Source organism: Pseudorasbora parva, chromosome 10, assembly GCF_024679245.1.
Source record: "Pseudorasbora parva isolate DD20220531a chromosome 10, ASM2467924v1, whole genome shotgun sequence".
NCBI lineage: Eukaryota > Metazoa > Chordata > Actinopteri > Cypriniformes > Gobionidae > Pseudorasbora > Pseudorasbora parva.
Genome location: NC_090181.1, coordinates 47,544,196 through 47,568,283, shown reverse-complemented (window position 1 = coordinate 47,568,283; position 24,088 = coordinate 47,544,196). Strand labels below are relative to the sequence as shown.

The window sequence follows — 24,088 nt, the reverse complement described above, 5'->3', positions numbered from 1 at the left end:
TTTTATATTTAGTCCGAGAGCGTATGCAAGTGTATGCACACTATACTGTCCATGTCCAGAAAGGGAATAAAAACATCATCACAGTAGTCCATATGAGACATCAGTGGGTTAATTAGAGTCTCTTGAAGCATCCAAAATACATTTGGGTCCAAAAATAACAAAAACTACGACTTTATTCAGCATTGGCTTCTCTTCCGGGTTTGTGTTCAATCCTCAAATAAAGATTCAAACGGTTATGAATCAGCAAATTGAGTCATGATTCGGATCGCGTCTCAAACTGCTGAAATCACGAGTCACTGGCGATCCGAATCATGAATCAATTCGCTGATTCATAACCGTTTGAATCTTTAGTTGAGGATTGAACACAAACGCGGAACGGCATTTAACGGAGTTAATGACAGACATTTTATTTTGGGTGAACTAACCCTTTAAAAATCCAAACCCCGAAAGGAGCGATTGAGTTTCCCTCTCACTCTTTGAACGCACATTGTTATGGATGGACGGCCCTTGTAGTAAATGTACTGTAGGTGCCATTGAATAAGAACAATGCTTAAATCAAGATGCATTTGCAAAACGACAGAAGATATTTTTGCTTGTTTTCTGGGGAGTTTTTGCTTCAAACAGGCAAAATGATCTGCCAATGGGGTGAGAAAAATAATCTGATTTCTGTTTGGGACGGAAACAAGAAACAAGATTATTTTTCTCACCCCATTGGCAGATCATTTTGCCTGTTTGAAGCAAAAACTCACTTCATTTAGATAGTTTTCCCCAGAAAACAAGAACAAATATCTTCTGTCGTTTTACTGATCTAGAACAAGGGTTTTTTAAACTGGTTCAAAGGGGTCCCCAGAAAACTTCAGATAAAAATAAAATAAAAAATACAAAGCAAAAGTGGATAAAGTCTAACAAACATTCTGTTTCATTTCTAAATGTTCGCCATAAAGTGCGTATCATATGCACGCCAAAATGAGTTTTGGCGTATACATTCCACGACATTGCACACTCGTACTATTTATACGCATTTATGTGTGATCGGGTTGGAGTTTTCATACATATAAATAGATTTTAGGAATGGGGTCCCTCATAAAATGTTTGGCATCATAAAGTTTGAAAACTGATTTAGGAATATGTAGATATTTGGACTGGAATCGACAAAAATAAGAAGAGCGTTTTTAGCAGTGTGTCTCTTCGTTCTGCACCCTAGTGAGGCTTCAAAGGGAGCTACAGTAATCCAAACACCGTCGTTACTCTGAAAGTTTACGCGCTGCCCTAGAGGGAGAGATAAAAAGGGATTGTCAGGATCCACTTACAGCTTTTTGGGCTGATCCAGGCCACAAGCAAGAACTGTGAGCTCAAACTCTGCACTCCGGCAGGACGGAAGAGCAAAGGGAGGTCATTAACCTCTGTGGCTAAAATGCACTCAGATGGCTCCCTGTTTTGGAGGCCGATGACAAGCGTCTGTGTTCTTTTCAACAACTTGTTGAGCCGTCTCCACCCCCCCTCTGAAACACACACCAGCCATCCCCATCGCAGGAATGTAACCCAAACCCGCTCCTCTCCAATCACTTTGGCTGCTTTAGGTGTAAGACAGCTGTTGTTGTGTTCTTTCCATTGTGTGTGTGTGTGTTTGTGTGTTTTCTCAGCCCCTTACCTTCCCGCTGCACAATAATTCATGATCAAATTTGACTGACGGGAATCAAACGGCGTGCTTCTATAATGGCAAAAGTGCTTAGTACACCGAAAAAAATGCTCTTCTTACTCAGTAATTTTATCTTGTCTAAATATCTAACAATTCTTAAAGCTACACTGTGTAACTTTTTTAGTTTATTTTTAGCTATAAACACTTCGTTCTTTAAAAAAAAAAGTGCTCATTAATGTATATTTACTTCTTTTAAGTAATAAAGTATTCTCGTAAGTTTATAATATGCCGTTGAAAACACATACGGGTGAGGGGTTCGACTGCCGGCCGCCATGTTGCTCCTCCATCTTGAAAGTACAGTAGCCAAAGAGGGACATACCCGTAAACTCAAGCTTCGCCTTTCGCGTTTTAACACTCGATGGCACCGTGTCGAATGTGAAGAGGGGGATTGCCATGTTAATCTTGGACTAAATTGGCCACCGTAGGAGTTAAATCAGAATGGAGAGGAACAGAAACTAATATTCACTGGATGGTCATAAACCTTTACACCGCTAGATGGGGAAAATATCACACAGTGGGCGTTTTTTTCCGTCCCAATCAGAAATAAGATTATTTTTCTCACCCCATTGGCAGATCATTTTGCCTGTTTTCAGAGCTGGACAGTAGCTCAGCTCATCTACTCGAGTCCTGTACTTAAAATCGCTTTTTGAGTATCTGTGCTTTACTGGAGTATTATTCTTTCTGTAAACTTATGACTTTACCTTCACTGCATCTGAAAGACAAATATCGTCCTCTTTACTCCTCTACATTTCTATCAGCGAAGTGGAAAGTCGTTTCTGTCGCAGCTCTGAAAGTCAGTGATGATTTTTTTCTTCTTTAAAAGGTGTTTGGGTTTTTGCAGAAAGCCTTTCAGGAATCACTCTTGTAGAGTCTCGTGAAGTTCAATGATTTCACAGCATTTATTAAACACTGATTTATAGTTTAGAGCAAAATGGAAGAAGACGGATGTCCAAATGCTCATTTAGTGGAGTATTCACATAAACAAAGTTGATTCTGTCTTCAGTGAAGGTGAACAGTGTGAGAATATCAGATGTGTATCAGTGTATTGGATCCGTGCATTCGGCCTTAAAGTGACAGCAGCTTTATAAAGAGCTTTGTAACTTTTCTACAAGTATTTAAATGAGTTTAAGTTAGTCGTCTGCTAGTGTGTCAGATGGAGCGTCACTGACTGGCTTAAACCATGATGGCATAATGTGCATTTATACAACTATAATACAATAATACACTGACATAAAGAAGGAAATTTACTTTTGATACTTAAGTACTTTTGAAAACAAATACTTCTGTACTTTTACTCCAGTAAAAATCAGTTTTTACAACTTGCACTTGTGACGGAGTAATATTTGACCGGCAGTACTTTTACTTTTACTGTACTTTGTCCATCTTTGCCTGTTTTAAGCAAAAACTCCCTTCAGAAAACAAGCAAAAACATCTTATGTCATTTTAAGGCGGGCGTACACTGTGCGAATTCGGACACTCGGAAGGTCGTGAGATATTGCAGACGCTACGAGTCATTTAATTTGATCATCGCATCAAATCAGCTGGTACACGGCACGACTGTTTGCACCGCGAGCCGGCCGCGATCACACGAGTTTTCATGTAACACAGACACCAGAGCTTTCAATGTTGCTGCTATAGCTTTAGATACAAAAAATAAAGAAAAAAGATGTGAAAATGATTTGTTGAAAAGCAGAGAACAGCCATTCCTTTTAACCGAAACAACCAGAGGGAGAGAGAAGAGTGCACGTGAGAGAGAGAAAGTGTGTGTGTGTGTGTGTGTACGCAGTATGTGGCAGCCACTGAGCTAATAATAGTCATATAGATTGAGCGTATGTGACGTGCTTGTGCATGATTTGGCAATAGGGGACAGCCATATGCTGGTCAAAATCGGGCCGACTCCCCGAACTTTTTAAACATGTTTAAAAATTATCGTAAGGTCGGGAGGTGCTCTTAACGTGCTCGGCTAGTCTCGTATTTCCTCTCACACGGTGCGAGCCGCGACCATACGAGCATCCACGATGTCCACGCGATTTCTCCCGAGAAAAAAAAATAGTCTGCGAGTTCGTACGACAGCAAAAATCGCACCGTGTACGCCCGCCTTTACTCATCTAGTAGTAAATGCATCTTAATTTAAGAATATTTAGATAATTGGACTGGAAACAAGACTAAATAAGAAGAGCATTCTTTGCAGTGGCTATGGCATTAAGGGTTGGGCTCTGTAGAGGACGATTCATTACCGCATACTAAAGCCAAATGAAGCCAAGAGCATTCAAAATAACGCTCTGCAGGGCAGGAAAAACTGTTTCCCATCAGGTTTTCAATGTGGTTCCTCACCTTTAACTCCAGCGCTTAGACTCTCGGGAAGGTCTGGGTTACGTCGATTCACGTAATGTCTCAGGAAGTTATTTCCCTAAAAAAGGCAACCCTGCCCTTTCAGCAAAGCCAGAGGAGAACAGAAAGGAGATCACAATCACCAAAAGCCACTTGTTTCGGGATGTTTAGCTTACTATTGAACTGGCTTTATACACTCTTAAAAAATAAAGGTTCTTACACTGCAAAAAATGCTTTTCTTACTTAGTATTTTTGTCTTTTTTCTAATCAAAATATCTAAAAATTCTTAAAACAAGAAGTATTTACTAGACAAGCAAAAGTAATTGTCTTGTTTTGGGGGAAAAATAACTCAAAATGAAGAGAGTTTTTGCTTAAAATAAGATAAATAATCTGCCAATGGGGTGAGAAAAATAATCTTAATTCAAACAGAAAACAAGATTATTTATCTTATTTTAAGCAAAAACTCTCTTCATTTTGAGTTATTTTCCCCCAAAACAAGACAATTACTTTTGCTTGTCTAGTAAATGTTTCTTAATGTAGGAATGTTTAGATATTTAGACTAGAAACAAGACAAACATACTAAGTAAGAAAAGCATTTTTTTGCAGTGTGTGTGGTTCCATGAAGACCCTTTAATATCCAGAGAACCTTTCTATTCCACAAAAGGTTGTTTGTAGTGCAGAAAGGTTCTTTAGACTATAAAAAGGTTAGAGAAAAAATGGTTCTATATAGAACCGTTCACAAAACAGTTCTTTCGGGAACCAAAAAATGGTTCTTCGGGCATGGCATCACCGTGAAACTCAATTTTGGCTCTCCATGGCACCTTTATTTTTAAGGGTGTAGATCGCTCTAATCCAGGGTGCTTCTGATGTTCCTCCACATTTCCATTACTGTCGTTGGTTGCCAAATCCACAGCAGTAATTGCGGCCTCGTCGTAAGGTTGGGGAAGCTACGCTGCAAAATTGCAAACATCTGCAGAGTCCATGTGTCAGAGGCTCGTCTTTGGCTGAGCACACTCTTCTCGTCGCCACAGCTTGTTTCGAAAGCACACTCCACATTTGTTTACTTAATTCTGCTGAAAATGTGCCTTAAAGAGATCGCTCGCCGTTAGAGTCCAGATAATGTAAAATGATGCGTGAAGTCTTGCCTTCCTTTCCTCCATGGGCTTCATTACTTTTTAATACGTGTGCAGGAAGAGGGAAAAATGGCGTTTAGATAATCAATGGTAGCGAGGCAGCAGCCCATTAATCTCTCCGTGGATGCCGGTCTAATATGCACACTTGCTTGGGTAAACATGAGCTCTTCTGTGGCTCACGTGTCTGCCTGGATGGGCCACTTAATGAAACAGCCAGCCTTCGCTTCCTTTCCAGGAGGTTTTGCTGAATGAAAAATGAACTGTCTGCTGTTTGCCACGCCAAAAGAGCGTCAACGTTTTATTGAATTCAGGTGGGAGTTGTACGTTCCCCCATGCGAACGAGACAAACAATGACAGCAGCATGCAGGAAATGGGGTGAGGACTACAGAGCAGGTCCCTATGGAGATTTGATCAAAGATCCCTAATGCAAACAGGGGAGGCACGCGAAAGAAGACGCGAACGAAAGAAAGAAAGAAAGAAAGGTGACCTGCAGCACTGAACCAGGACAGAGGAAGAAGATAAACATGGAGCAGAGAGAGAGAGCGAACGAGAGGGAGAGAGAGAGAGAGAGAGAGAGAGAGAGAGAGAGAGAGAGAGAGAGAGAGAGAGAGAGAGGAGAGAGGAGAGCCTCTGTGTGCAAAAAATGCTCTTCTTACTTAGTATTTGTGTCGTGTTTCCAGTCCAAATAAATAAACTACATATTCTTAAATCAAGAAGTATTCACTAGATCAGTTAAACGACATTGGATATTTTTGCTTGTTTTCTGGAAAAAAAATAAAAATCTAAATGAAGAGAGTTTTTGCTTAAAACATTCAAAAATTATGATCTGCCAATGGGGTGAGAAAAATTATTTATTCCTTTTTGAGACGAAAGCAACAAACAAGATTATTTTTCCCCATTGGCAGATCATTTTTGAATGTTTTAAGCAAAACCTCTTCATTTAGATTTTTATTTTCAACAAAACAAGAAAAAACCATCTTATGTAATTTTACTGATCTAGTAAATGCATCTTGAGTTAAGAATTGTTAGATTTAGACTAGAAACAAGACAAAATGACTGAATAATAAGAGCTACTGAACTCCAGCCAGAATATGAGTCTGATGCTCATTGGGCTGTGATTATGGGGCGTGTTTCAACCCAACCAGGAAAGACCTTGATTGGTCAGAACTACAACCAATCAGAGCAGCGGAGCGACGCATAACGTCAGTTGTCAAATGTCAACAGAACTCAACTGCACTGTGTTGCCAAGTCTGCAGTTTTCCCGCGGGTTGATTTCCATGTCAGCAGGTTGAAGCGACCTCAGTTATGTGATATATAGACCCAGGAATGCCCATTTTAGCAGCAACCTTGCCAAAATAACACACATTTTACCCACAAACGAAGCTATTGGGCTTGTTTAGGGCTAGTAGTTGGCGGGTTTTGTTGGAAAAACTTGGCAACCCTGTCTGCACGCGCTGGAATAAACAATCTTTGCCGGTGTTGCAAAAAAATAAAATAATTAAACGATACACAGAGCACTGACCCAACATGATCATCATTACTGAGAGAAATAGTGAAGGTGATGCAGATACGAACAAACTCTCCGTTTAGGATTAGAACAAATATAATCCAAGCGCCTTTGATGACGTGATGATTACGCTACTGTTGATCATCTGTCCGTCATCGGCTAAAGCCCGCCCTGATGATCTCATTGGTCAGTTTCTGTTGATCATCTGTCCATCATCGGCTAAAGCCCGCCCTGATGATCTCATTGGTCAGTTTCTGTTGATCATCTGTCCGTCATCGGCTAAAGCCCGCCCTGATGATCTCATTGGTCAGTTTCTGTTGATCATCTGTCCATCATCGGCTAAAGCCCGCCCTGATGATCTCATTGGTCAGTTTCTGTTGATCGTCTGTCCGTCATCGGCTAAAGCCCGCCCTGATGATCTCATTGGTCAGTTTCTGTTGATCATCTGTCCGTCATCGTCTAAAGCCCGCCCTGATGATCTCATTGGTCAGTTTCTGTTGATCATCTGTCCGTCATCGTCTAAAGCCCGCCCTGATGATCTCATTGGTCAGTTTCTGTTGATCGTCTGTCCATCATCGGCTAAAGCCCATCCTGATGATCTCATTGGTTAGTTTCTGCTGATCATCGGCTAAAGCCCGCCCTGATGATCTCATTGGTCAGTTTCTGTTGATTATCTGTCCGTCATCGGCTAAAGCCCGCCCTGATGATCTCATTGGTTAGTTTCTGCTGATCATCGGCTAAAGCCCGCCCTGATGATCTCATTGGTCAGTTTCTGTTGATTATCTGTCCGTCATCGGCTAAAGCCCGCCCTGATGATCTCATTGGTCAGTTTCTGTTGATCATCTGTCCATCATCGGCTAAAGCCCGCCCTGATGATCTCATTGGTCAGTTTCTGTTGATCATCTGTCCATCATCGGCTAAAGCCCGCCCTGATGATCTCATTGGTCAGTTTCTGTTGATCATCTGTCCGTCATCGGCTAAAGCCCGCCCTGATGATCTCATTGGTTAGTTTCTGCTGATCATCGGCTAAAGCCCGCCCTGATGATCTCATTGGTCAGTTTCTGTTGATTATCTGTCCGTCATCGGCTAAAGCCCGCCCTGATGATCTCATTGGTCAGTTTCTGTTGATCATCTGTCCATCATCGGCTAAAGCCCGCCCTGATGATCTCATTGGTCAGTTTCTGTTGATCATCTGTCTGTCATCGGCTAAAGCCCGCCCTGATGATCTCATTGGTCAGTTTCTGTTGATCATCTGTCCGTCATCGGCTAAAGCCCGCCCTGATGATCTCATTGGTCAGTTTCTGTTGATCATCTGTCCATCATCGCCTAAAGCCTGCCCTGATGATCTCATTGGTCAGTTTCTGTTGATCATCTGTCCGTCATCTGCTAAAGCCCGCCCTGATAATCTCATTGGTAAGTTTCTGTTGATCATCTGTCCGTCATCGGCTAAAGCCCGCCCTGATGTTCTCATTGGTCAGTTTCTGTTGATCATCTGTCCGTCATCTGCTAAAGCCCGCCCTGATAATCTCATTGGTCAGTTTCTGTTGATCATCTGTCCGTCATCGGCTAAAGCCCGCCCTGATGATCTCATTGGTCAGTTTCTGTTGATCATCTGTCTGTCATCGGCTAAAGCCCGCCCTGATGATCTCATTGGTCAGTTTCTGTTGATCATCTGTCCATCATCGGCTAAAGCCCGCCCTGATGATCTCATTGGTCAGTTTCTGTTGATCGTCTGTCCGTCATCGGCTAAAGCCCGCCCTGATGATCTCATTGGTCAGTTTCTGTTGATCATCTGTCCGTCATCGTCTAAAGCCCGCCCTGATGATCTCATTGGTCAGTTTCTGTTGATCATCTGTCCGTCATCGTCTAAAGCCCGCCCTGATGATCTCATTGGTCAGTTTCTGTTGATCGTCTGTCCATCATCGGCTAAAGCCCATCCTGATGATCTCATTGGTTAGTTTCTGCTGATCATCGGCTAAAGCCCGCCCTGATGATCTCATTGGTCAGTTTCTGTTGATTATCTGTCCGTCATCGGCTAAAGCCCGCCCTGATGATCTCATTGGTTAGTTTCTGCTGATCATCGGCTAAAGCCCGCCCTGATGATCTCATTGGTCAGTTTCTGTTGATTATCTGTCCGTCATCGGCTAAAGCCCGCCCTGATGATCTCATTGGTCAGTTTCTGTTGATCATCTGTCCATCATCGGCTAAAGCCCGCCCTGATGATCTCATTGGTCAGTTTCTGTTGATCGTCTGTCCATCATCGGCTAAAGCCCGCCCTGATGATCTCATTGGTCAGTTTCTGTTGATCATCTGTCCGTCATCGGCTAAAGCCCGCCCTGATGATCTCATTGGTTAGTTTCTGCTGATCATCGGCTAAAGCCCGCCCTGATGATCTCATTGGTCAGTTTCTGTTGATTATCTGTCCGTCATCGGCTAAAGCCCGCCCTGATGATCTCATTGGTCAGTTTCTGTTGATCATCTGTCCATCATCGGCTAAAGCCCGCCCTGATGATCTCATTGGTCAGTTTCTGTTGATCATCTGTCTGTCATCGGCTAAAGCCCGCCCTGATGATCTCATTGGTCAGTTTCTGTTGATCATCTGTCCGTCATCGGCTAAAGCCCGCCCTGATGATCTCATTGGTCAGTTTCTGTTGATCATCTGTCCATCATCGCCTAAAGCCTGCCCTGATGATCTCATTGGTCAGTTTCTGTTGATCATCTGTCCGTCATCTGCTAAAGCCCGCCCTGATAATCTCATTGGTAAGTTTCTGTTGATCATCTGTCCGTCATCGGCTAAAGCCCGCCCTGATGTTCTCATTGGTCAGTTTCTGTTGATCATCTGTCCGTCATCTGCTAAAGCCCGCCCTGATAATCTCATTGGTCAGTTTCTGTTGATCATCTGTCCGTCATCGGCTAAAGCCCGCCCTGATGATCTCATTGGTCAGTTTCTGTTGATCATCTGTCTGTCATCGGCTAAAGCCCGCCCTGATGATCTCATTGGTCAGTTTCTGTTGATCATCTGTCCGTCATCGGCTAAAGCCCGCCCTGATGATCTCATTGGTCAGTTTCTGTTGATCATCTGTCCGTCATCGGCTAAAGCCCGCCCTGATGATCTCATTGGTCAGTTTCTGTTGATCATCTGTCCGTCATCGTCTAAAGCCCGCCCTGATGATCTCATTGGTCAGTTTCTGTTGATCATCTGTCCGTCATCGGCTAAAGCCCGCCCTGATGATCTCGTTGGTCAGTTTCTGTTGATCATCTGTCCGTCATCGGCTAAAGCCCGCCCTGATGATCTCATTGGTCAGTTTCTGTTGATCATCTGTCCGTCATCGTCTAAAGCCCGCCCTGATGATCTCATTGGTCAGTTTCTGTTGATCATCTGTCCGTCATCGTCTAAAGCCCGCCCTGATGATCTCATTGGTCAGTTACTGTTCAGCCATAATTACTCCTCTACAGATCAAGTCCATCATGCCAAGTTCGGCTGCCATCCAGGCTAGTACCCTCTCAGAAAGAAAGAGTGCTGTCACTGGGCCGGTTCTCTAAGGTACACAAGTGAAACGAAATCTGTGTACCTTACTCACCCCTAAATGGTACATATCAGCACTTTAAGAGTGTGTATTAGTATCTTTTTGGTTTTGTACCTTAGGGAACGCCCCAGTGACAGCACTGTACCTCTTTTTCTGACAGTGTAGGTGTAGGTTTAGGGGAGGACGTATACAATGGCCGCCGTTTGGAGCGCCGGCTCTGAAACACGATGCACAAAAAGAGCCACCTGTGGACAAAATTGTTCTCCTAAAGTACACCTGTGGGCACACGCACCAGAATTAGGAGCATTTGACTTCATCTGGAGGACGAGAGCGGAGTAATCTGGAGGAGAGGGTGGGCGGCCTGGCAGCCAACAACACAAGAGCAAACAGCAGTGAATGCACGGGGAAAGTTTGATATGCTTTACAGACGGGAGGGCTGGTGGGTGAGGAAAGACAAAAAGCCGTGGCTAAGAGGATTGCGAGGCAGGGATAGTCCCGAGGTGCCTGAGATTTGTGCCTGTATGGAAATGTATGATTCACCCCCCCATCAGCGCTATACTTCATTTGCTGGCGATTATGCAGGTTGCTGGCCCTCTAAGCCCCTTTGAACTCGTAATTGCCGCCGGTTTTAAATAATGAACATTAAGGGAGATTCAGAAGAGTGTGTGTAATTACAGGTTTTTCCTCCTTTTCTTCTGCTCCCTGGTTGAGAGGAGGAGGAGGAGAAAGGAGGAGGAGGTTATGCTTGCTGAAATCCGTTGTGTCTTGCCAATTCTCTTTATCTAAATCGCTGTAGATTTGAGCCCCGGGGACATTACAACTACTGCGATCTGATCAATATTCACATGCACTCACATCTGGAGCCAAAGCGCTCCGGTTTGATTAGGATATCCGTCGCGAGTAGATCTATTTATCTCTTTGTGATTATTTTTGATACCGCTCACAGGTTTTAGTCACCATGAAAAAGCCTGAATAGTGAGAAACTCGCACCGAGTCGACGGGAGGCTTCAGCTTGCGCCGCCGTCTCGGGAGGCTGAACGGAAACCGCAGCAAATTGGTGCGTTTTGTTTGTTGCCTTTGATGCACAATTCAAGATATGAAATGATAATGTGCAGTCGCAGGGCTCGGCCGTGGTTATGAAATAGCAGAAAAGGAGGAGCTCAGAGGGAGGCTCGTGAGGAAAAGTGCTGGAAAAACAGAACGGGATAAAAAACAGCAGCCGAGAATGGGCGGGAAGATCACAGAGGAGAAATAGAGCGCCGGTCCCCTGACAAACTAAACTGAGAAGCACAGTCTGGTTTTGATTTTTACCCCAAACACACACACACACACACACAGACGCACACACACATGCACGCACGCACACACACACACACACACACACATTGATTAGCATGTTCAGGTGTGTTTGATCAGTGAGTTAATACGATGAACATATTTGAGATTCGACAGCCTTTATTAAAATATTATTAAAAGCTTTTGTCAGCATATTGGGTAATTGTGTGTTTTATTGGTGATGACGCAGCCAAATTGTGCTATTTTCATGATTTATCACATTTATTATGTGGTTCAGATACAATAATATTTTGAGTTTCTATTTATTAAACAAATTTCCTTCATTGTATCAACTCAAATTTTTAATTTTAATAAACTCAAAATTTTAAGGCAACCAGGTTACTCACTTTTTTAAGTTAAACCAACAATATTGTTTTACAGTGAGGTCAACAGGATAAACAAGCATGTTAGTGAAACTTCCACACGTTTATAGCCGCTACCTGAATGATAACAAACCTTAATTCTCACACTCTTCTGGAAAGGCTTCGCTTGAACTGACCTTACTGGAGTCCATGAGGGGAGAAAACAACACACAAGTGAAGTTGGAGGATTTGGCTGAGCAGACACGTGTGAGAGCTAGAGTTACTAAACTACAGTTCTTGTTCACCTCAGTGTATCTTCAGGTCAGAGCGCACACACACACACACACACACACACACACACACACACACACACACACACACACACACACACACACACACACACACACACACACACACACACACGCACACACACACACACACACACACACACACACACACACACACACACACACACACACACACACACAGAACAGCGTGTTCCAGCCTGTCCGAGCTGTCTTTATTAATACCGCCTCAGTCTGGGTATGTAGGAGCATTCCTCGTGTCTGCAAGGTCATCGCTCAACTGACAAAGATTTCAGAGACTCGTTCGTCTCCATAAAGCATCAGCCAAATGATAAAACATGCCATATACGTTCAGTCCTACCCAACACACAGCATGAGGCTCAAAGACTGCCTGCACATGTTATTACACAGAGACTAGGCGTATAGCAGAGAATAGACTACTATTACTGATGTGACTTGCTTGAGGTTAAAATGTCATGAGACACATTTGAGTCCTGATATTTCACAAAAACGAGTGCATACACACACACACACACACACGCGCACACACACACGCACACACACACGCACACACACACACAGTGAACTGTTGTACAGGCTGCAGTGGTGATGGATGGCAAACACGCCCATGATAGATTAGTGTTGCCCTTCTGCAACCCCCGGAGCGTCACTAAACAACCTCCTTAAAGGAAACCGCTGCTTTAAGAATGCCCTGCATTACAGCAAACAGCGAGGAACACTACTTCTGATGTGTGTGTGTGTGTGTGTGTGTGTGTGTGTGTGTGTGTGTGTGTGTGTGTGTGTGTGCGTGCGTGCGTGCGTGCGTGCGTGCGTGCGTGCGTGCGTGCGTGCGTGCGTGTGTGTGTGTGTGTGTGTGAGAGAGAGAGTTTACTCTGTGAGACTCCATGCCCTGATCCTATGCGTTTCTTTACACAATCATATTTACTAAATTACAAGTAATTAACTGGAAAATATACAAAAATGCAACAACAAAAAAAGTCTGCTTAGGACCAAATAAAATGTTTATATTTATTTTCATACACTGCAAAAAATGCTTTTCTTACTCAGTATTTGTGTCTTGTTTCTAGTCCAAAAATCTAAAAATTCTTAAAACAAGAAGTATTTACTAGACAAGTACAAATTATTGTCTTCTTTTGGGGAAAATAACTCAAAATGAAGAGAGTTTTTGCTTAAAATAAGATAAATAATCTGCCAATGGGGTGAGAAAAATAATCTTAATTCAAACAGAAAACAAGATTATTTTTCTCACCCCATTGGCAGATTATTTATCTTATTTTAAGCAAAAACTCTCTTCATTTTGAGTTATTTTCCCCAAAACAAGACAATAATTTGTACTTTCTTAATGTTTCTTAATGTAAGACTTTTTATATATTTACACTAGAAACAAGACAAAGTAAGAAGAGCATTTTTTTGCAGTGTGATAAAGTTAAAATAAACTTCCAATCAAAATTCCTGTTAAGTTTCCATAATTGGAATATTTCCAAAATTCACCAGGTTAGGTTTCCGTGGAAATGTCCCGTCTCTTTGCAACCCTAGTCACATTATTTTCGCATAAATATCCAGTTTATCCCCATCGTCCAGCCCGTGGTGGGGTCTCATGTCAGGCCGTCCTGCACGAGCGTCCTCTGCCTTTTGAAGGCTCACCGACGTGAAAGGCCTGGAGTGATATCTTTGTATCGGAGAGCTTCCTGTTTTCATTGCGGGCTGACCCTCTTCTTAGCGGGAGACACACTGAGTGCACAGACTGGCTAATTGAGAGGATTGAAAGTTTGTCTCCATTAAACCGCCGTGTGACCCTCCAGCGACTTCACTGCCATCCGTGAGCCTGGTGGAATGCTCTCCTCTCTCCTCCTTATTAAATATGAAGTCTAATAGAGCAATTTTATGCTTATCTTTCCGATAACATGCCGTATGGGAAAGCTTACAGCAGCCAGCTGGGATTTCCTCCTGCTAATGGCACTGGAAGAGCTCCAGAGATCCAGGAGGAAGAGCTCATCTCTGACCCAAAGTCTCCAGGATTCGTCCTTTACACCCCTGTGGGATTTGGCCACCAATGCCCCGTGTGGCTCAGAGACGCTCCACCAATATAAGGAGCGTCAGAGGGAAAGGGTTCCTCGGGAGAGTTTCTCTGCACACACACACGCACGCACGCACGCACGCACGCACGCACGCACGCACGCACGCACGCACGCACGCACGCACGCACACACACACACACACACACACACACACACACACACACTCTATAGTGCTAAAAATGACAGAAACTCCTCTAAATGTCCATCATAACTGAACATTAAACACGAACATAAACTAATGACATCTTTCCCTTTACTGAAAAACACAGAAAATATCACTTTAATTCGTGCATTTTCTCTCCTAGCGCCATCTCTTGCAAAGCATGCTGGGAACTACAAATCCACTGCCGTTAGTTATGGCAGCACAAATATTTCATGTAGTTTTGACGCAAATTAATAGGCCTAAAGTAAACTTCAGTTTTAAATATATTAGGCTGATTGAACACAATTCAACACAACTTAATTTAATTAGGTAACGTAAACTTAATGTAAATGTGTCTTATCTATGAAGGGCCTGAAGCATTTTTTTGATTGTGCAAAAATGCTTTTCTTACTTAGTTATTTTGTCTGGTTTCTACACTGTATTACAAAAAAGTCACTTTTCTACTGACTGATCACATCTAAATTTTTCAGTTGAATATCTGTGAATTAAATCACATTAATTCACGGAATTATAATTATTCGGCCAATTGAAAAAAATTTGATTTTCATTTGGAGACCTGATTTTTGTCTTGTTTCTAAATATCTAAATATTCTTAAATCAAGATGCATTTACTAGATCAGTAAAATGACATATGATATTTTTTTTCTTGTTTTGTTGAAAATAATATCAAAATGAAGAGAGTTTTTGCTTAAAACAGGCAAAATGATCTGCCAATGGGGTGAGAAAAATAATCTTGTTTCTTTTTCCACAAACAGAATTAAGATTATTTTTCTCACCCCATGGAAACACGACACAAATACTAAGTAAGAAGAGCTTTTTTTGCAGTGAATCTACCCGCTCACTGATATCAGGAACACTTTTTTCAGGAAATTTGCAGCTTAACGCTAAAGTACTTAAGTAAGCTTTGAAATTTCACTATAAAGTTTAATAACTTAGATTAAATGAAAAAATAAATAAACGATAGTTTCAACGTGGTTTATTGGAACATTAGTGTGCAATTCCCCCCCCCCCACTATATGCCAAGCTTATTGGGCTTTATCAGCATTAAAAGTTTAACTCATTGCTGATGTTTGCAGTGCAAATTTTATTTAGAAAGATGACAATAGTACGTTTTCATCAGTTATTTTATCTACGGGCCATATTACAGATTTCTCCTCATTCAAAATCAGATCAAGATAACCGTGTAAGCACTACAAGATGTGTTTGAAAGCATTAGAGAGAGCGAGTTCTGGCCAAAAGTGGAGTTATATTATGGGCTGAGGGCACGAATTGTACTCGTGTTGGAGCGATAGTGGAGCGAGTGAAAACCACAACGCTCCGACTTTAAAAAAATCCACTTCATTCAAAATCTCCCCGCTTTGCTCAGACATATCCTTAAAAACAAAAGTGCCAGGAAGAACCACACTGCAAAAAAATGCTCTTCTTACTCAGTATGTTTGTCTTGTTTCTAGTCCAAAACATCTAAAAATTCTTAAAACGAGAAGTATTTACTAGACAAGCAAAAGTTATTGTCTTGTTTTGGGGAAAATAACTCAAAATGAAGAGAGTTTTTGATTAAAATAAGATAAATAATCTGCCAATGGGGTGAGAAAAATAATCTTAATTCAAACAGAAAACAAGATTATTTTACTTACTCCACTGGCAGTCATTTTTTTCCCCAAACCAAGACAATCATTTGATCTTTTCTAGTAAATGTTTTTTTTTACTGTAAGAAAGTTTTACTAGAAACAAGACAAAAGAAAAGCAAGTTTAGAAACAAGTAAGAAAAGCATTTTTTCCATTGAAAAAACAGGTTTTCACACTCATGCCAAAGAAGAACCATTTTTGGTTACCAAAAGAACCGTTTTGTGAAAGTTTCTTTAAAGAACCATTTTTGGGTAGCACTTCAGTATGGGGAACACATATTCACTATTAACTCCGCCTTCTGCCTCAATAAACTCCTAATTTACTGCTTATTAATAGTTAGTAAGGTAGTTTTTGCAGCGTTTAAGTTTAGGTATTGGGTCGGATTAAGGGATGTAGAATAAGCTCATGCAGAATAAGGCATTAATATGAGCTTTATAAGTGCTCATAAACAGACAATATCATAGGAATATGCATGATCATAAGCAACTAGTTAATAGTTAATAACTGAACCTTAAAATCAAGTCTTACCCCATTTTTTCTAACCATTTTATAGTCTAAAGAACCTTTTTGTGCAATGGAAAGTTTCTTTGGATATTAAAAGTTCTTCCTAGAACCATACACCCTGCCAAAGAACCATTCGAGAAGCTTTATTTTTAAGAGAGTCCTCTGGTTGGGAGAGGAGGCCATGGATTGTAACTGTTCTCTGGCGCCTTGTTTTGGGGCGCGGGGGTTGGAAATGGGGGAAGGGAAGGGGTTACGTCCTTTTGAGCCCCTCAGAATAGGTGACAATGGCCCAATGTTGAGAACATATGTAAAGGGACCCCCGCCGCTCATGGAAGAGCAGCTCCGCTTTGGCCCCGCGGTTGAGAAAATACAACCTTGCTGCTTTTCTTTTGCCCCTCCAATGAATGGCTGAATGGAGAGCTGCCGCTACGGGCCATTCAGGGCCAAAGTCCCCATGAATTCACCCGCACACAAATGCATCCTGAACTGGAAAATACATTTGCTTAACAAATTAAAATAAAAGGCCTGATGTGTTAGTGTGTGGCACGGCTGTGCGGTGTAAAGGATTGGGCAGCGGTTGGTACTCTGGGATAATTCAATTAAGTCTCTTTTGTCGCGAGGATGGAAAAAAAAACAGAAAGGTGAATTATTATTCGCACACATAAAAGACTCGGACGATGGAAACTTCAGTATTTCCATTAAGGAAAACGTCTTGGCCATTTTAGAACCGCTCTAAAGGAAGCAGGAGTGCGTCTCTTGTGAATGTGGTGAATGGGGATCTCCTGAGCTGCCAGTAAAGACGCCTAATGATCTTTGAGAAAAGTGTGAAATTCCTGCGTGATATGGAGCCGAGTGAATGAAGCGAGAGGCGTCTGTGGGTAAAAGCGGCGAGGTAGGTGGTGGGCTGATGCTTTACACACAAGCGTTTCTGAGGGGAACGACAAATGAAAAGAGCGCAAGAATAAAGCAGAGAAGCGTCTTTGTCCATCAAATCGGGCCGCGTTGAACTTGTTCTGATGATGATGAGAGTTATAAGTGCATGGCAGAGTTCAGAGCCTCCGCAGTTTCTAATGAATTTTCCATTATTTGTGAGAAAACACTTCCAGGCCAAACACGGAATTTTCCAGGTTTCCACGTTTTTGCTGATTTAGCTAGGGGGCGCTATTACACATCTTCTGAATGAGTACTGAATCTCCTGATCAAAACACAGACGAAAAAGACGCAGAAACAAGTGATCGGATGTTATCATATGCATATGTAAAATAACGTGATCATGATCATTAATCATCATATAAATCTAATCCCTCTAATGTTAGTGAATGAGATGAGGAGCAGGACTGAAGCATTACAGGTGTTGATGAACTCGATCTCCTCATCTGTGCTTGATCATCTCTGAATCTGATCTGGAATCAGCCTTTCACAAACACGTGATTTTCTCAGCTTTTTGTTCAAAATGTTGCTTTTTTATTAAACTTACCCATATTCAAGTGTGTTGTTTTCTTTTAGTTTGTTTAAAAAAACAAGGTCAGCTCTTTTTTTTGATATATTGCATGCTCAGATATTCATAAAACAAAATATTCTATGGGCTATTCAATTTTTGGTGAAAATGGTCAAAAACCCTGGCAGTGGCTGGCATCTTTTTTTTTTTTTTAAATGCTGGAAATAGTTAATTAGCCGTCATTATTTAGCCCTGAGTTAGCTCACCAGTCCTACAAACGCAGCGTCCGTTCTCAGTTTCCTGCGGAGCACGTGCTCAGGGGCGCAGCTCCTCCCTCAGAAACCCAAACCTTCCTGTCCTGATCGATATATCCTGAGCCGCGGATGATGTCTTGACATCAGAGAGGCCGATGCAACACGACCCGCATGCCACCTCTCTAAACCGACACACACACACACACACACACACACCGCTCGCTCCACAACACAACAACTAGAGAGACTTACACTAAACTCGTGTTCATTTCATCAGCTATTTTTACATTTACTCTCAGTCCTGTGTCAAATGTGCTTTTTTAGTTTTTATCGTATTTAGCCAACCTGGTCCTGTTAAGTCATGTTTTAGTCGACTAAATTTTGTCTAGTTTTCGTGCTGCATTGATAATCCCCATTATTTTGCTCCAAATTATAAATCACAACGACATGTTGTCATTTGCAAAATGCATTTATTGTTGCACTTTCTCCGATAAGCACAAATGATGAGTGTGTCGATTCGCACGCATGGTTTATTTTACCTCATCTAATTTAATCATTTATTATTGGCTATTTATCATATCGGCCTAATGGAAATATAAGACACTTCTCGAAAAAATGAAAAAGTGAAATTCCACATTTCTTTAATGTTTTTCTATTAAAACATCAGTAAAAGGCTTCATTAGGGCTGTAACGATATGCGATATGAAATCAAAATCGCAATACGCAGGTCCACGAACCTGTATCGCGATGTGAGGAGGCAGAATCGCGACACACCCCTTCCAACTGCCAGAATTATCCTTCCTGTCCAGGTCCAACTTTTAAGTCGGCAGTATGGCAACATTTCAGCTACCCGGTGGAGAACAAGGATGGCAATCGTGTAGTTGACAAGACCCACACAATTTGCCGTAAGTGTTTCAAGAAGCTTCCCCAACCGGCTGGCAACGTGGTGTGAGCGTGGCGTTTCTGTTGCGTGTCATCCGCGGGGCGGCCGCGTGGCGTTTTCTCTTTCTTTGCACACCAGAAGCATGTCTGACGCGGCGTTTCTGTTGGTATTGATGTACAGGAGGCCCTATACTTCATGTTAAATATATATTGCCTATTGGTACCGCAAAGAAAACGTCGGCAGTAGCCTATTGACCATACAGATATATGGTATTGACGGCAAAATAGGCTACAGAATACTGTACAGAATAAAACTGTTTTGTGCCCCCCATATCGAGGTTTGTATCGTACCGTGGGTCAAAAATCGTGATACGAACCGAATCGTGGGTTTGGTGTATCGTTACAGCCCTAGGCTTCATATTGTCAAACAGAGGTTGTGTAAGGCCACATTTACACTGCAACATGCTATAGATCGTTACACTACAACATCTAAACATGAACGCTCGAATGCTCGTCGTTTTCCCGCCAGCAAAAACAAAGAGTAATTTTGGTCGAGTTTTTATTTTTTTTTACTGCATATAGTTTGTATTGGCGGTGTGGTTCTGTTCTGTTCTGGGCAGCCTAGCATAGATAAGAGCAGGGAGAGCAGCGATCACCTTTAGGATAAACAGAACAGAACCAACATAATGTATTGCAGATATCATTAATGCACAAAATAATTTGGGAATTTAGTCTGATCCAATCAGAGGGAATCAGAACGCCAAATCTGACTGGATGAGAGAAGGAGCTGGGGATGGAGAAGGGTAAATGAGCTCTGGAGAAACCGGATAGGTAGATCTGATTCAGTTTGACTAACGTGACCTGATGCTAAGCTTGATTTTAGTCTTATTTCCTCAACGTTGTTGCACAATTATCGTTTAAGGACGTTTGTGTCATCTCGTCTTAGTCATGGAAAAAAAGGGTCATCAACGAACATTTTTCATCATACTTTCATCATACAAGATATTGCACTATTCATGGTTGTGGAAGAACACAGTCGCTGCATAAGCTTCCTACGGATCCTAATATTGGAAATGTGTGATACTTCATTTATTTTTAATGAAGTTCCAGCTCACGTGGGGAAGACATGTACGCATGTTTGCTTCATTTCACTGCGGGATCATTGGTAAACAAGTCTCAGGTGCTGGATTTGCAGACATTTGAGATTAAAACACAACGCTGTGCTTCTATAGTGGATCCGACAGGAATGGTGCAGCACACTTATGTGAGTAAAACATGTTTTTATATGCGATAGTATTGCATTGTTATAGATTGTTTTGCTTATGTGTACATGCCCAACAGAACATACCTTTAGCACGCTGGACTCATATGGGCCAGGACTCGCAAAGCCTAACGTCCCGCTGCTATGTGTGTGTTTTCCAGACGGACTACCAAAACGTAAGCCAGTCAGCAGGCCGGTGAATCTCAAATAGTGAAGTAATATTCCTTTGTTGATCTCCCCTGCTCACTCTCTTGACTTGACATTTGAAGGGCTTGTATGTATGTGTGTGTGTGTGTGTGTGTGTGTGTGTGTGTGTGTGTGTGTGTGTGTGTGTGTGTGTGTGTGTGTGTGTGTGTGTGTGTGTGTGTGTGTGTGTGCGCGTGGTTCCCGCTTATATCGAATGATCGTGCGGGCCATGTAATACAAAAATAATATTCCAATCAATCATGGGTGGATGAGAGATAAATCATTGTGTTTGTTTGATAAAGACGTTTAAATGTGAGAGAATCATTCCAGTGCCGCTTTCAATACAATCCCTCATGTGACCTGAACTGACAGCGGAGCAGAAGCTCATTAAATATGCAAATCTTATCCAATCCTAGCCGTGGGCGTTTACTTCCAAGTGTCCAGTGACACGCCCATCAGAACCCAGTTCAGGAGAGAGCCTCAAAACCAGTGCAGAAAACAGCCTATTACTGATTAGTTATGATGTTTCTGAATGTAAAAACCACACGAACGTCATTAGTTGACCTCAGACAACAGTATAAAAGCCAGTTCATGACACCTTTAATATCAAATGCCATTAAACAAACACAAAAGGGCTAAATGCTGAGCCTGTTTACATGCACACCAGTAAGCCGATAACGCAGGTAAACCGCGCTTACATGACTTTATTAATAAACCGGTTATTTCCTTGTAGTGACGTCAGAAATAATAATGTCCGTATCTGACTCGGAGTATCCCAAATGTTCCGTCAGTTGTGATGTTAATAAAGCGTGTCAGCGGGAGATTTACGGCTCATATTATCCCTCATGATGCAGCGTTTAGACTGAACCTCTTCTACTTCTGCTGACTGAGATGAGAACACATCTTTACAATGCTCTGGGTCTTAAAGGAGTCTGTGTTTGTGATATATGTCCTTATTTCATGCAAAACTCTCGCTGGATGCGTTTAAATCTGCTCTAAGTTTGCGTGTTCGTCACCGATCACACATCCGACTTCAATAAGCCGACAGAAAGCAGGTTAATGCGTTTACATGCCGCGCAAAATCAGGGTAAGAGGCAAAAACGAATGGTTCCGACAGGTTTATGCTTACACCGTTTATGACCTTACTCCGGTAAAAGAAACGGGTTACCGCGTTTACATGACCATGATCACTGTCGGCTTATTAGGCATAACCGGCTTAAGAACGTGCATGTACACGCACTCACTGTCTATTTCTGCTCTTCAAAGGAAAACCGCTCCAAATGGAGCCCAATCAGGATCAACCGTTGAGCGTCTCTGAGAAACACAACACAGACAAGCATCCGGATCTAACTGATTGACATTGATTCTGGTTTGTAGGATTTTTAATTAAAGGGTTAGTTCACCCAAAAATGAAAATGATTTCATGAATTACTCTCCCTCATGTGGTTGGACACCCATCAGACCTTCGCTCATCTTCAGAACACAAATGAAGATATTTTAGTGTAAAGCTGAGAAAGGCTTCAGATAGGCCTCCATTGGCATTCAGTCCATTCCCACTCACAAGACCCATAAAGGCCCTAAACACATCGACACACAGCCCATCTCACTACAGCGGCTGGACAACCATTTTACAATGAGACGAGAATAGTTATTATGCGCACAAAAATCAAAATACCGACTTTATCCACCAAGTTATTACCGTGAACTCGACACATGCGTGAGAATATGACGGAGATCCGCCGTTCATGACCCAGAAGAGGAGGAGCGAGACCGACACGAAACTATTCTCGACGCTATTCTGAGATGCTATTCTCAACACTGTTTTCCCAAGCACAGATACAGAAAGAGCTCATGTAGAGACGGAGACTTACTGTGAGATGCTGGAAGAGCCATGCCCGCATGATGTTGGTGGCGACTTTAGGGAAGATGCCTCGTTTTTTCTGTCGCTTTTTGTCCTTGTCTGGATCGTCGTCGTCGCCCGTGCCGGGTGAGGCCACACTGTTGTCTAAACCATCTCCTAGACGAAAGCAGAGCTTTTTAGACACAATCTTACATAAAGAATATAACATAACGATAAAAACGCGATAAACACACGTGCACATTCCCCTTCCCGCGCCTCATCTGCATATCCCGAGCTGGTGTCCGTGTGTGAGGGCAGCTCAGGTCTCTTCATAACCTACTTCCCAGACTTACTTTCTTTCTCCTCTGGCATTAATTGTGCATTAGCAAAAATGATTTACTTTAAAAAGTCAGTTATTTTTTCTTGGCCTTGGGCGAAAATGCCTTGAAAGCCTTCCTTCAGGGCATCTAAATTATGTATCTGAAAAACTCCTGCACTACGCCGCGATCTTCTACAAATTTACACTTGCACGTCGCTCTGTTTTTGGGGAGACATCAATCACACGCACCTATATAGGCAATAATCACGCATTAATATTTCAGCTAATCACTTTAAAAAGGAGGAAAGAGAACAGATCCGATGGGTGGCGTAATGAAATGCAAAATACAAGGACAGTTGAAAGCCTTGCCCTTTCTGTTTTTCATCTATTGTTTTCGATGTGAAAGCTCACGGGTGTAGACTTGAGAACAACGAGCCGAGTTTATTCATTCGCTTTAATGACAGTGTGTGTTTGTGAGCGTAAACTTGTCTTGTTGTGGTGTGTTATGAGTGGACCACAGTGAGCAGTCCAGGTCAAAAGGTGGCCAGATTAATTTTATTGACGTTTCCATTTTCACTGCAACACGATAGCCTAATGCTGGAGTGACCTGTGTGTATTTACAGACGAGTCCTCGCTTCATTACCCTACGGCCCATGACTGCTCGAGGTGAAACCAGACACACACACACACACACACACACACACACAACACACACACACACACACACACACACACACACACACACACACACACACACACACACACACACACACACACACACACACACACACACACACACACACACACACACACACACACACACACACACTGCCCCTAAACCTACCCATCACAGGAAACATTCTGCATTTTTACTTTCTCATAAAAACTCGTTCTGTCTGATTTATAAGCCTTTTGAAAAGTGGGGACCGCTGGCTGGTGATCTCAGATTTTACTATCCTTATGGGGACATTTGGTCCCCACAATGAAATATAAACAAGGGCACACACACACACACACACACACACTCGCTGATAACCGAATCTATATGTGCACAAATTACACGTCTGGAGATCAGTGTGTTTTCAACAGATCTAGATCAGAGTCCGTCCGCAATGCAATTTAATGACAGAGAATGAAATGTACACAAACGTGCTTGACTCATTTTACACAACATTTACTTGATCCTCTGAGAGGGGCTTCTGTCTTTAGCTGATACCAATAATCTAGACCTCAAATCTGCTAAAAATGATTACTCTATCGCAAGTGAAAATATGCTCACACGCACACACACACACACACATGACAGTAAGTCAAAGGAGTGGAAATAATCAAAAAAATGATGCGACAGGATTAGTGCAGTGAAACAGAGACAGACAC

At 42.3% G+C, this 24,088-nt stretch overlaps 1 protein-coding gene across 4 annotated transcripts in view; it reads right to left on the bottom strand.

Moving 5' to 3' along the window:
- meis2a (Meis homeobox 2a) overlaps positions 1-24,088 on the bottom strand; it is a 107,882-nt gene that overhangs the window by 45,787 nt on the left and 38,007 nt on the right. For 3 of the 4 annotated variants that reach the window (XM_067456284.1, XM_067456287.1, XM_067456285.1), the window contains exon 8: positions 22,424-22,569. In XM_067456284.1, the coding sequence (XP_067312385.1) occupies positions 22,424-22,569 (146 nt within the window). The remainder of the gene's footprint in view (positions 1-22,423; positions 22,570-24,088) is intronic. The other variant, XM_067456286.1, reaches the window with a different exon arrangement.